The 14,701-nt window shown below is 42.5% G+C and overlaps 1 protein-coding gene across 4 annotated transcripts in view; it reads left to right on the top strand.

Annotated features, from left to right (window-relative positions):
- SLIT3 (slit guidance ligand 3) overlaps positions 1-14,701 on the top strand; it is a 526,251-nt gene that overhangs the window by 343,121 nt on the left and 168,429 nt on the right. For all 4 annotated transcript variants that reach the window (XM_030229266.2, XM_050979618.1, XM_050979619.1 and 1 more), the window contains one exon: positions 6,511-6,652. In XM_030229266.2, coding sequence (XP_030085126.1) covers positions 6,511-6,652 — 142 coding nt within the window. The remainder of the gene's footprint in view (positions 1-6,510; positions 6,653-14,701) is intronic.

Here is a 14,701-nt window from a genome sequence, read left to right on the forward strand (position 1 = left end):
CTTCAGTGCCAGGGCAGGACAGCCCCGTGCTTGCTGCAGCAGGACACAGACAGGGCAGAGGCAAAGACAAACATGCAAGCAAACAAAATCATGTAGTATTTAAAACTCCTTTTCAAACAGCAGTAAATCAAAGCCCAAGGACTGAGTAGTCTTACACTATTTCTCTTCCTTCCATAACTTCATCAGGCTTCATCCTGGAGCAGTCCAGGATGGATCACCTGTTTGGAGCTGAAATCCCTTCACTGGCTCACAATTGATCATGACCATTATCTATCTTTGAACCTTGTGCAGGTGGCATCCTTTCACTTAAATTATTTATGCTCCTCTTCATTTTTATGCTTGAATATATTTATAAGTTCACTGTATTATTTCTGGACCTATTTTTAAATGTCACTCTATGTGCACCTTCAGGAGTGCTGATACAAATTGTGGAGTTGGCATTGATGAGCTGACTGTGCATGGGCACCATTTGAGCTGCAGGAGCTCTACATCTTTTAAGACTTTCTTTTAGAATTTTTTTTTAGTCTTTGGAAGAGCAGGCAGTATCCAAAGCCAGAGAACCAAATGCACACTAGCAGCCTTCCTTGGGGTGCAGTAGTTTGTAAGTGAATTCTACCTCTACAGGCTTTCAACATGCCTGTGTTGACAGGGTTGGAGAAAGACCTGGAAAAAAAGGCTCAGAGTGGGCACAGGGCATAGGAGATATTTTCAACCCCTCCTTTGGAAGGCTTAGGTGGAATTAATTTCCCTAAGAAAAAAACACTTTTGTCATAGTTTTATAGACTTCAGTTGTCTCACAGATTCTGTTTTATTAATCCTTCAGAAGAACAAATTCACCTGTTCAGCCTCAGTTGTTATGGTTGAGGCTGCTTCTTTGTTCTACTTTTTTTTTCATTTTTCTCAGTTTATTTTTCTTATTCCATATAATTGTGGTGCTGTTATTGATAATTAAATAATTACAATATTAGTGCTTTTAGGATAAGGTAGTGGGAAGTAAGATCTGATTTTCAGTAGTGTTACTTTACTGACAGATTGTGAAACTAAGTAGGATTTTGTAGAATAAAGTGGGCTTCATTCATTAAGCCAGACCTTCCTTTCAGTGTAGTTGGTTATTTCCAGTTTTATTCTTTGATATTTATTTGTAAACTGATTAGTGTTGACTTTTGCCTTACAGAACTGTTGAGCTTCTGTGCCATGAATTTTTAACAGAGAAATTTGCTCTTTGGGAATGTTCAGCAAAGCAGAGAACTTGAATCAAATAATGAACATTCATGACTGGCAACTTTTTGCATCCCATGAACTCAATGCTATTAACATCAATTAGGGGCTTAAGTCACTAATCACAAATCTTAAAGCTGTGCTCAGTAAAAGACTGTTGAGCAACCATAGATGGAAATATTTGCTTAAACCATTTGCTGCACATTTGTGTAGGATAAACAAATTCATACAAATTCTGTCCATGAGAGGAAGATTTGCCCTCAATAAAGAAATGTTAATTTTGCATATGGTCAGTTGTGGTTCCCTTGCCCATCCCTCTCTGCAGGACTCTGTGCTCAGGTGTCCCTCTAAACTGGGGTGCAGACTTCAATCAGGAGCAACATCTGCTTTAGGTGTGGTGGAATAAATTAGTTCCCATCACTGGCAGTCTAGTGCAAACTATGGCTCATGCAGTAGGAATTGATTTCAGATATCCCAGCATGGTCAGAACTTCCAATGGGTTATTTAATTACACCCAAAAAGGTCATACTATATCCATGGATCTGCAGTACTTGCAGTGTTTTGTTTATTGATCAATAATTTTGTGTCTGATATACTTCAAATGATGTAAAGTCAGCACAGGTTTTTAACCAGGAAGTCCTGTCAGATTTATCTTTAAATCCATTGACATGTTTTACAAATAACTAACATTTTACTGGTGGAAAGGAAGTGCTGCAGAGGTGATTGGGTAGGTGAGGAGGTAATAAAACACACTGCTTAGTCTGCTGTAATTGGGTGCCAGTGCAAATGAGATTATTTCGTTTATTTAGTAATTGCAAAATTTATTTTAGATGCCTGTGACATTTAAACTGTTCATTTATCCACCATAACAGTTCTAGTCTAATTGTAATATTAGTCTGTTTGCTTCTTTTAAAAGAGGCCAATGAGGGACTTACTTGAAAAAAGCATTTGATTTCTCTGTAAACTTCTGGGTCCTAAGTCTCCCCTCTCTTTTCTCTTTTCCCCTAACCCAAAGTCTGAGACTGTAAATTGAGGTGGTGCCAGATATTAACTGCCATAATTATTGGCACTGTCATTCCTCTGCATCAAGTAAAACAAGCATAGTAATTTTTGTTAATCATGCTCCTACCCTGGCTTCCACATTTTGTTGGTGTTTTTCTTTTAGCTATCTGTATGATTGAGTTGCTGATTTTTATCTCAGAGAAAAATATAATTAACATGGTGGAGAACTAGAGCTGCTGGGTATTATAACAATCTGCAATGGCAAGATGACAGACTGTGAAAACAACTTCAGAAGGGGAATAATGTAAATGCAGCTGATGTGTCTGTGGCCATTTCCTTTTGCTGCAGCCATGCTGTGAGGAGTTTGCTGCACTTGTGAAGGACACAAAGAGAAATCTTAAAATATTTCTGCCTTTCCTGTGTCTTTTCTATTGAAAAAGTGTTGGCAGCAAAAGGAAAATTCACTTTTAGGTTTCAGATACCCTTCTTTAGAGGCTGTGTTTCATCAGGACCCTGAATCATCTGTAGGCTTATACTCTGCAAACCTAGGAAAGTCATACCCAAATTTTATTATTTTTATATTCCATACCCTACTTAGACTTGTTTTCTTGACCAGTCTTTTTTGAAACAGTTCTCCACAACAATACAAACATCAAACTGATTAAACTCCCTTGGATTTTTTTGTGCTTTAATTCTGTAGATCTGCAAACAATGGATCCTCATTGAAGTGAGGCCATTAAATCCAAATCAGATTTGAAATTCTGTTTCTAATGTTATTCAAGAAACATTCACCTTAGCAGATGATTTTTTGTGTGGGAGCTGATGGAACATGTGCTGGATGCCTGTTGAGTGTGCATGTGCAACACAGCATTTTGTTCTTTGCAAAGGAAAAGCATAAGCAAGAGCATTTCATCAGGATAATAGCAATTTATACACAAAGTCTCTCTATCATTAAAAATCTCAAACTTACAGTCTAGATGTACTTTTGCTAATGAAGAAGACAGAAATGTGCTTGTTGTGCCTCGGGGACATGGTTTAGAGGTGGTCCTGGCAGTGCTGTGTTGATGGCTGCAGTCAGTGCTCTTGGAGGTTTTTTCCAGCCTTACTGATTCTCTGATTCTACTGCTGCTGCCTGCTTTTTGTTCCACAAAGACCTATTTCTATCTTTTCTCCTTTTCAGAGTGCTTTATCCAGCCCTCCCTTGCCTGCCCTGCCTCACCCCAGCTGGGGAGGAGCAGGGCTCAGCTCCACGGACCCTCCTGCTGCTGGTTCAGCTGCAGACTCCTGGAGCTCCACCTGGCAGTACATCAGCATTTGTGAGGCTGTGCCCTCACAAAAATGGGTGTGCTGCTGCTTCTCCAACCCACTGTGATGTGCTGTGGTGTTCCAACTGTGCAAAATGCAGTTTTCCCCTGCTCCAAGGCCTCTGCAGGAGGCACATCAGAGGTGGAGAAGGAGATGGTGATGGTTGTGTGGAAGATTTGACCTTGGTGCCAACTCTTTATCTCCCAGAGAGCAAGGATTGCTCTGGAGTTTCTTCCTAATTTGATAATTTCTCCCTGTCCCTAAAAGCTTGCAGCAGCTCCTTTGCACTCACTCATCCTTCATTTTGTTTGGCCATTGTGCCAGAGGGTAGGCAGACAGAGAGAAAGTGTAAAATGTAGGTGACAGGGCCAAGAACAAACCTCTTGTTCTTACACAGGCACAGCAGAGGGCTGTGTGCATTTTGAGGCAATATAAACTACTTTTGGAATTAGTCACAACTGAAGTCCTACAGAAACCTTAAACTCCATGAAAGACAAAGCTGGCAGTGCTGTTGTGCAGATTTCTGTTAATTTTGCAGCAACTCTAATAATTGACAGTGGTGGTGTGTGTGCCCTGCATTTCTATGGCCAGCAAACAAACCCAGGAGAGCTGCTCGTCCTGCCTGTTCTACATGTGCATGTTTAATTAGTGACATTGGTTTTTCCTCTTTAGTTCAAACAGCTGCCCCTTAACTTCTGTGTTAAATGCATGGTCACATGTACAGACTGTACTAAGCCAGTAATAAGATTTTGAAAATGGAAAAAATCAAAGTTCAGGTTGCTTGATAAATATGAATTTGTTGCTTTGGACCCTATGCATATGGATTTAGATTTTTATTACATGATTGAATTATTTTTACATTTGGTTTTAGCCCTGATGATTCTTCAGGGTGACACTAAAATGGTCTCTGTCATGAGATGAAAGACTCGTGATGGAAATATGATGGAAAACCCCTTACCTGCAGCTGTCAGGGTGGCTGGAGAGTGGGCTATAAATGAGAGGGTATTTTAGCAGAGAGAAAGGGTCATTGGGATCATCTCATGGTGGAAGCAGCTGCCCACTCTCATAAAGAATGTGTTTGACCCCTGCCCCTGCACAAATTTCCTGTGAGATCCATTTATTTCTACATGGTCACTGCCTCTTAAAATCTAACTTCTGCATGCCTGGATTGGAGCTCTGAGGTCTGGACTGCCAAAATGGAGCCACTCAGAGCTCTGATTAACATCAGTGTTAATTTGTTTATCTGTGTCTAAAACTCAGAGCTATGAAACCCAGAGTTTTCTTCTGGTGTCCTGACAGAAAGTCAGGTGATCAACCAATAAAAATATTTCAAACCCAGTGTTTGAATTTGGCAATGTTTTGCCCACAATTGAAATGGTGGTGTTGTCCTGAAACTCAACATTACATTTTAATATTAGGTAGTTCTGTCATCCCTGGTTACAAAATAATATTTAAAGAGGATGACAGCGTGCTTGAACTTAAGGAAACTCAGACAAATTGAAATTAATTCCCTTCAGAATTCAACACCTTTCTAATGGAAAGAATGATTTCACAGTAATTGTGTTTTGCTTTCCAGCAAGGCTCCCTCTGCATGTGTAAGGTCACCTGCAGAAGTTTTCAGCTGATGTCCTTTCAAACCGAGTCTGCCTTTGAAAAGAATGGCCCTTAGAGATGGCCCTGGAATCTCTTTGGGATGTTGGCTTTCCTGTGCTGGTTACAAGGTTGAGAAAGAAGGGACATGTGTAGCCTTCTGTACAAGCTGACACTGCTGTGCAGAGTTAGGTGCTAAGCCAAGCAAGTCTGGAGGCATAAATCAAGAGAGGAAATTTATAGGAATGTTGTGTTTTTATAAAATTTTTAGTTGTCCTAATGAACATTAAATTACAAGTTGGTGCAAATAATTTTTTCTTTCTTTTTTTTTAACTTTTTGTCAGCTGTAGTTAGAATACATGAAAGTCTCCATCATGGGTCTTTTGAAGACAAACCCCAAGAATGAACAGCTTTGTGAATAGCTTTCCCACATTTTTGTATGTGTTTGTGTTTTGACAGCTATGATGTTTTTATTTTTCCACCCAAAAGGCCAATCTTTTACGATTTTTGTCATTTCTTACCAGCACAAGCCTTCACATTTAGCCATCTGTATCTCAACATAAAGATACTTGAGGCTTCTTGTGTTCCATGTACTTTGGAAATATGACTCACTATAAATAAACCAATAACTGCTACATCTTGATAACCTCAATTAGCATAGCAAACCCATTTTGTCTGTGGCTAAATGTATGCAGATATCAAAACTTTAAATGTAGGAATCATAACCATTTGAGTAAAATTGACATAATTGCTACAGTTTCAAAAAATGTAATGACACTTAATGAAGCCTGAATCTAATGAATTGACTAGAATTTGTGTAGAGCAATGTCCTCGTGCTACACCTTTGCTCTGTGTGTGGCTTTGTGTCTAGCTGAAGCAAGGGTTTGAAGGTTTGAACTCATGTTTTTCTAAATTCTTTTTATGTTTCCATTAACTGCATTGTCTAACCTTGGAAAAAACCTGGTTTTATCTTCCCAGTCTTCTCACCATAACAGGTTTCCTTATTTCAAAAACAGAAGCTGGTTTTGATGAGAGTCTTCTCTCAGTATACAAAAGTACTCAAGAAGAGTTTGTGTAATGGAAACTTCTAGACAAAGATAACTTTTGGAAATACTACTTGATCCTAAAGCTTAATTTAAAAATCTTTGAATTGATATGGGTGAGCGTGAGGGTGACCAAGGAAGGGGAAGAGATCGATGGAGTGGAGGCTGAGGAGGAACAAGAACACACTTTGCATGTTTTCTCTGCAGTTGATTTGCACAACATTGTCTTCACTTTCAGATATGTTATTGCTTTGTATATTCAGATCATCTGCAGAACCCAGAGCCTGATGCATTTGGTTGTTAAAGTCTCCCAATAATTGTTTAAAGCCCCGAATGTGTTCCTTGTGTGCAGGCTCCCAGTCCGAGCCGCCGTCGTGCAGCGCCAGCTCCGTCTCCTGCCCCTCCGCCTGCACCTGCAGCAACAACGTGGTGGACTGCCGGGGCAGGGGCCTGACAGAGATCCCAGCCAACCTCCCCGAGGACATCTGGGAGATGTAAGTGCCTCTCTCATGCACAAATCTTTTCCCTGTCTCTCTGTTGTTATCCCATCTCACGGCCTCCAGCGTGGAAGAAAGGGGTATGCTTTGAAAGCTGTTCAAGTAGTTGTCAGGGATTATTGTAGTTCTCCTTTCTGGTTTGTTCTTTTGATCTAAAGGCTCAAACCATTTTTAAATGTAAATAAAGATAGTTTGGTACTGCCCTACCTGAAAGCAAGATAAAGTTCTTGGCGCCTTCTGTTCAGATTGTGTTTACTTTTCACAAACCTGGAATTGCAGTTCTGCAGTCAGTAAATGAAAATCCTTTCTTATTTCTAGTCAGTGATTTCCCCATGAGATGGAGGGACATCTTTTTAGCTTGACAGGATGCATTTATAATGAATTGGAACATCAGAGCACATTGTCTCTGCTGATTTTACCTTCTGTATCTTGTCTTCCACATTGTTATTTCTAGTTCTTTAACAGTTTTGTGACTTGTGTTGTGGAATCAGATGCTTGTTTTATAGAATTGTTTGCCTTTACTACCTCTAGGAATTGGAACCATCTATTTCTGTGTCCATGGCTGCATACTACTGTGGTCCTGAAATACTGTTACATTAAACCATTTTACTTGTGGTTAGTCCACAGGGAATGCAGATCAATTCTTTTCCTATTTAGGTTCTTGTCATACAGAGTTTTCTGACATCCAGCCAGCTTTTACAGTCTACACAGTATAAATTCAAATATTTGCATGGTCACTGGACTTATCCACTTCTTGCTGTAGAAATACTGGTGCACAGCAAAATTTACCATGATAAAGCATAAATTTGTAAGATTGTGGGGTGTTCTGGGTTGGAAGCAATGCTACCAGATTTGGGCAGGGACATTTTCCACTATCCCAATTGCTCCAAATTCCATCCAGCCTGGCCTTGGACACTTCCAGGGGTGGGGCAGCCACAGTTTTTCTGGACAACCTCTGCCAGGGCCTCAGCACCCTCACAGGGAAGAATTTCTTCCCAATATCCCAGCCAACCCTGCCCTCTGGCAGTTTTATGCCGTTCCCCCTTGTCCTGTCACTCAAGGCCCTTGTCCAAAGTCCCTCTCCAGCTCCCCTTTAGGAAAAGGCTTTAAGGTTTTCCCAGAGCCTTCTCTTCTCCAGGCTGAACATCCCCAGCTCTCCCAGCCTTTCTCAGTAGCAGAAGGGCTCCAGCCCTCTCATTGTCTGAGTGGCCTCCTCTGGACTTGCTCCAGCACATCCATGTCCTTCTAATGCTGTGGGCATAAGAACCCCAAGGAACATTGAATTAAACTTGTTCTTGTATTTCCCCCTAACTCAGTATTCTCTTGTAAGCCAAATTGCTCAGGTAAGAACACTGGGCTTACAGAGTGTTCCATGAAATGAAACACACAGCTGATGCTCTAACACAGCTATTAAAGGTGACCTGCATTTCACTCTCTTCCAGTATTAATTAAAGATCTTTTATTCAGCCTTCCTACCTTTCTTCATTAGCATGGGTAGGCAGATGCTTCTCTGACAAAGCTGCCAAAAAGTCCTAAGACTGTTTTTGTTGATAAAACCCATCATAAACGAGAAACTCACTTGTCATGGGACATCAAACAAGCATCATGTGATGCTAATTTTCCCTCTCCCACATATGACTTAGAAATCTGTTGTGTTCCTCTGTTACTCCTCCAGGTGAAGGACTTCATTGCAAGAGTGTTTGCTACTAAGTAAGCAATTTAGGAAGGTAGAAATCTGTATCCCAGACTTGCTTTTTCATAATTTCATAAAATAGGTAGCAAGAATGTAGAGAATGCAATTTGGTTTTTTATAAAGCTTCTTGTTCAGTTGAGAGCTGACAGCAGCAGCCAAATTGACTGAGGAAAAATGAGTTATGAGAAATTGAAGCTGAGGAGTACAGACTGTGTGCTGAGTGTTACAAAAGAGTCTCTGCTTACAAAGTGGTTCTGTTTTGCTTTTCAGAGGAGAAATGAACAGTTTGTGTCATAGAGAAACACATGAGAATAAACACAGAAAAGTTTTGCATGACTACTTGGGTGAAAACAAAAGTCATTAAGCACCTGGAGGCATTTAATGAAAAGAAATAGCAAAATGCATCTGGTGTGGTGGTTTGCTGGTACATGAACAAAACACTCATTCCCTGTATTGGGACAGCATGTGCAATAAAGGAGAGGTTGCAGTTACTTGGAAAGGGTGAGAGAAATGCAGGAAGTTAAATAGGGAACATGGTGTGAGTGCAGAATGGGCTTGATGCTGGAGAGGTGTAGGAGAGGAGAGAGGAGACAGAGCCTCCAAGAATCTGTTTTTCTGCTCAGACTTGATCACACCCTTGCAGCCAGTGCCTGTCAAACAGAATGCCAGCTCAGCCTCCAGAGCCAGCAGAGACCTACAGCCACATGGCTTGGGCTGCTCTGGGCTCAGGACATGGGCTGGATACCTCCCTTCTCAGTCATTAGTGATTCCCTGGCATCAGGCAGCCAAAGGACAGCTCTCCTGCCCGTGCAGGTGTGGGCACAGGGGGAGAGGGCACTGCCAGCCAGTATTTGCTTCCACGAGATGCCTGCCATGTTTGTTTGATGCCTCCCAGGCATGGACAGGAACAGTACCCCCCTATTGAGCTTTTCCCACCTCACAACACTCTTCCTCTGCCCCTTTTTAGAAGGAAGCTTTCATGCTGTTTGTCTGCCTCAGACTGATGCACTCATTTTTTATTTATCACTGCAAGCAAGGCAATGTTTGAGGATGTGAATTCTGGGCAGGTCTTGTCTGAGAACGTTGTACACCTTAAAGCAGTGGTGCAGGGACTTCCACTTGTGCCTTTGTGATTGATAACGGTTGGTGCAAAAGACTTTTCTCGGGTGGTGATGTGTGATGGCGGGAAAAGCAGGGCACAGCCCCAGAGGAGGCAGGGCACACAGCCCCCAGAGGCAGGGGCATCAGGCCCCCCAAAAAGGCAGGGCACAGCCCCCAAAGGCAGGGCACAGCCCCCCCAACGGCAGGGCACAGCCCCCCCAAAGGCAGGGCACAGCCCCCCCAAAGGCAGGGCACAGCCCCCCAAAGGCAGGGCACAGCCCCCCCAAAGGCAGGGCACAGCCCCCCAAAGGCAGGGCACAGCCCCCCCAAAGGCAGGGCACAGCCCCCCCAAAGGCAGGGCAAACGCCACACAGGCAGGGGCACACAGCCCCCAAGCAGGGCACAGCCCCCCCCCAAAGACAGGGGGCACAGCCCCCAGAGGCGGGCACGGGCACAAGCCCCCCAGAGGCAGGGGCACAGCCCCCAAAGGCAGGGCAACAGCCCCCCCAAAGGCAAGGGGCACAAGCCCCCCCAAAGCAGGGCACAGCCCCCAAAGGGCAGAGGGGGCCACAGCCCCCCAAGGGCAGGGGCACCGCCCCAAAGGAAGGGCAACCAGCCAACCCCAAAGGGCAGCACAAGCCCCCAAAAGAACAGGGCACCAAAGCCCCCCCCCCAAAGGCAGGCCACAGCCCCAAAAGGCAGGGCAACAGCCCCCCAAAAAGGCAGGGCACAGCCTCCCAGGCAGGGGCAACAAGCCCCCCCAAAACCCCAAAGGCAGGGCATAGCCCCCCCAAAGGCAGGGCACAGCCCCCAGAGGCAGGGCACAGCCCCCCCAAAGGCAGGGCACAGCCCCCCCAAAGGCAGGGCACAGCCCCCCTCCTGCTGCCAGAGGGTGCTCCTGCCTGGAGGCAGATGCTGGAGCAGCAACCACTGGCACTGGGTGCTGCTTCTCTGAAGGATCTCCAGATTGCTTAATAGAGGGAATTTATGATTTGCTAAAGCTAGAGCCTGGATTGTGGTTGGGATGCTTGAAAGAATGTAAACAAGCTGAGCCCAGATCAGAAAGTGATGGGAAAAGAAGGATAAGCTCAAATGAGGAGACAACCAAACACATGAGGAGAAGAATTGGGAACAAGGGAATGGAGACAGGGTGAGCCAAGTGCTGTGAGTCTGAGAAAGGGAGGAACATTTGGTGAAAAGGCCTGAGATTGGTGCCAGTGGACCCCAGCTGTGTAGGGTGGGCTTTGGGGCTGTGGCAGGAGGGCTGGGACACTGGGGCTGGGCAGGACAGAGGGACACAGGGAAAGGTGGAGCCAAGGAGACTCTTCCCATGAGGAAGCACATTTACCTTGGAGAGCCTTCCTGCCTCCTCCCCGTGTACTTGGGAAACCCAGCAACAACTGGAGTGTCTGTCCCTGTGCATTAGGGACTAGCTAGGCACAGATTAATTAATAAAGCACCCAGGGAGCCCCCGTGTGCACTGCTGCCATTCCAGTTGGAGAGCACTACAGGGGTCTGGGAGTCAGACTTCTGTTCCACTTGAGTTTCCTTGTGATGGAATCAGTAATTTCAGCTTTTGTGTTTGAGGCCACTGAATTAAATATTTGGGGTTTTTCTTAAAATAAAAAGAAATAAACTGGAAGATGCTAGAAAATGCCAAAGTTAATGTTTGTAGCTGCAGTCATCATTTGAAGCATTTGTATATATTTGTGCTTTAACAGCAGCACAGTTTCCTGCTGCTGTTGAAAACTTGGATTCATTTCTTGTTGCCTAGGGATGCATCAGGGATGTGTAGGGAGGGAGCCTGTGTGTATAGAAAGGGTCTGTTCACTTGTTGCAGAAACAGGAAAACTGTAAATGGGGACTGTGGGGATGATAATCTTGTGAGTGCTGTTCAGAGAATTGGGTTGTGCCTCTTCTTGCCAGTGGTTTTGTTAATTGATTCTGGGCAAGTGGCTTGCACAAACTTTCCTTGGGTGGTCACTGGTGATGCAATCTCGGGTTCTGGCTGACTCAGCTGAGACATTCAGCAGTGCTGAGGACTCACAGCTGCAGCAAAAGTCAACAGGCACTGTGCTCTGAACACTTTGTGCTGTGCAGTGTTAATCACTCTGAAAAGCCAAGTCTCAATAACCTGCAGACTTTTAAATCAAACTCCAGAATGTAAAGTATATCCTTAAACCTTGAAACAGATCTGAGATCTGGTCACATCAGGTTTGCTTCACCACTGTCACTTAACCTGTACCATGTTTTGTGCCTGGTGAGATTAGGAGAAATAGAATTGAAGGAGCTGGTAGGATGTACCTGAGTCAGAAACAATCACAAACCATTTGTTTAAATGCTGATGCAGTTGCTCCAGACAGTAAAGAGGCTGCCAGTCTCTGAAGGAAAAGTGCAGTTTAGGCACCATCTCTGCTGAGATAATAACCACAGCTTCCTCTGGCAGCTGAGCAGGTGGGGATGGCAGCCCTTCCACCAGCACCTAGGCTTGGCCTAAGGTTAGTTTTAGTCACTTGCTCTACGTGGGTTCAGTTTAGCATTTTCACTTTTGGTAGCTGAATTGGTGGCTGATGTTTTTGTAGGTATAAGTAGTAGATGATTTCGGTGCAGAATTTCTACTCTTAAGAAAAATTCACAGGAGAAGTGAAATGTTGGTTTTCTCCTGGTTCTGGCAAAATGAGCACAAACCTAATTTTCTGCAAGATGATCACTTTGTAATGCAATGTTCTACTTGTTCTACCTTTAATGGATGGTTTCCTGACAAATGTAATACCATGAGGGTGCCACTGTGCTGGGCAGTGCTGCAGACCTGGAGGCAGACAGGTTTGCTGTATTTGCTGTTTCAGGAGCTGGCTCTGGAAGAAATTCCCTTCTCTGTTCTTCAGTACCTGCAGGAATGTGCATTTCAGACCAGCCAGGACTTAGCTGGGAATTTTAGGAAGCTTTTGTGATTTGAAGAGGGTGATGAACAATTTCTAGGTGTTTTAAGTTACTAGTATATTCAAAATTAATTTTCCTCCAACTAAAATAAAGTCAGAAGAGCTATTATAGAAAGATTGAGCACTGGTAACTATTCATTGTAATAGGAATATTTTTGTTATATAAATTATAAATTAACTACATGACAGCATTTTCATGTTTATTCACAACTGGCTTTGAAGTTCTCAGTTTCATAAAGGCAAGAAGTTTTCCTCTTATCAAGAATATAAATGTGTAGGAACTATAAACTTCATGGAAAAAGGAATGACAGTTTTCAATTTAACATTGTTCTTCCTCCTGAAAGAAAAGGATAATAATTTTCCCAGGCTTCCAGTAAATACTGCAGCTGAAGCCAGCAGAGTATTTTTGAGCCTGCAGTAAATGCTCCACAATTGCCTCTGGTGGCAAGTTCTCTGCCTGGGGAATCAGGTTGGCTCCTGTAGTTGAATCATATAATATGATTTTCATTCACTGCTGTAAATTGGCTCTGGACAGCTTCTCATGTCTAACCTGAGTGCTTTTTTCTGGATCTCACCAGGCAAACTGAGTCTTGCATTCCACAGAAGTTTATTTTGTCGGGCCAAAAATATGTAGAAAATTTTTTGTTGAGTTCAAAACACAAAAATAATAAAGAAATAATAAATATTTTAGATTGATAGTCAGTGAAGAAAATAAATAAGAGGAAAATCATAAGAATAAGGGTGATTTCTGTGCTGAGACAAATTAAGGAAAACAGAAAGCTGCATTTCACAGTTTTAGAAACAAGCAGCAACATCAGGGAGTTTCTGCTGCAAGATCAAGGCAGATTTATTTCTTACATCTTTACTTTTATTTCTGAAGTTGTGTACCTAATGTCACCTGCAGGCACAGCAAGGTGGGTTTGTTTTGATAAATTTCTAGATTTCATACACGTGGTAATTTTCATTTCAGCCATATCAATTTTTACCTTCTTCACTGCTTTTTATAATTGAGAGATTTCTTTCAGAAAAAAAGTTATGTACAGGTTAATTTACTCAAGCAAGGTGTGTAGGATTAAACTTAAAAGGTTTGTGGGTTTGAGATTGTTTTAGTTTTTAGTTTGGTTTAGAATTTTTGGGGGTTCTGTCTGCATGTCTAGTCTCTTTTTCCCAGAGAAATCACTTCAGTCCAGTATAAACACAAATTAATAATTCCTAATAAAAATGAATGGGATAACCAAATTACATATATATTTTATCTAATACTAATTTCACTGCAAAGCTCCTGTGTTGCCAAGCAAAATAAAGAGATTGCAATATATAATGAGTGTACACATTCTTAAAGCTGAATATGAAGAGGAAAAGCAATTACAGAAAATAAAATAGAGAGCATAAAATCTCAACTTTGACATAAAATACACTAATCAGTTTTTTTACTGGATGAAATACTAATTGTCTTTTGGCTAACACATGTTCTGTTTATTTTGCTTGAAAGACTGTGAAAATAAGAAAGGATTTGAGGAATGTCTATTGTCAAATAACAGAATCTGTTGAGAAGATATTACAGGTGGCAGAATTTCAACTACCAAAAAGCTACTTAATTTTCCTGCTAATTTCTGGTGTTCTGCCTTTTCCTTGTCAGTATTGTAAATGTGCACCAAAAACAGATGCACAGAATGTACACAGCTCCTAACAACAAGTTAGATTAGAGATTAAAAAATAACTTTTTGGGGTTTTTTTTTGTCAGCTTACTTCCATTTTTACTAAAAGAATAAATTTGTGCTACAACTTGACAAATAAAATGCAAATCAGCTTGAAATTCTGAGATCCCTGAGCTAGTAACAGTGTTGTGAGAAAACGTGGGAAGTGATCAGGGCTGGAAGTTTCTTGAAATAATTGGGAGTCAAAAGAAGGTGGTCAGGATTGACCTCCTCAAGCAGAAATTGAACAGCAGTGTGATGTGTTTAGGGGTTGGTCTTTCTGGGACCCCACAGAGCTTCTCAGAGAAGCAAATATTCTGGGTCTGGCTTGTTAAAACTATCCTGCAGGTTTGTATTTGTCAGGTTCCACCACTGGTGAATGATTGCTTTCACACAGGTGCTAGAGAAACTCTGTCCCCTTCAGAACAAATAAAACCAAGCTCAAAACAAACCCCCCTAAAAAAAAATCTAAAAAAGCACCAGTGAAAAGTGCTCAGCAGAGGTGTGAGTGGGGCTCAGAGCAGATGCTGGGCTGGAGGTGAATTCAGAGCTCTGTGCAGCACCCTGGGGATTGTCTCTTTGGAGCCTTCTGGACCCAGATCCTGGGTCTGAGCTG

Source organism: Serinus canaria, chromosome 13 (genome assembly GCF_022539315.1).
Source record: "Serinus canaria isolate serCan28SL12 chromosome 13, serCan2020, whole genome shotgun sequence".
NCBI classification, from domain to species: Eukaryota; Metazoa; Chordata; class Aves; order Passeriformes; family Fringillidae; genus Serinus; species Serinus canaria.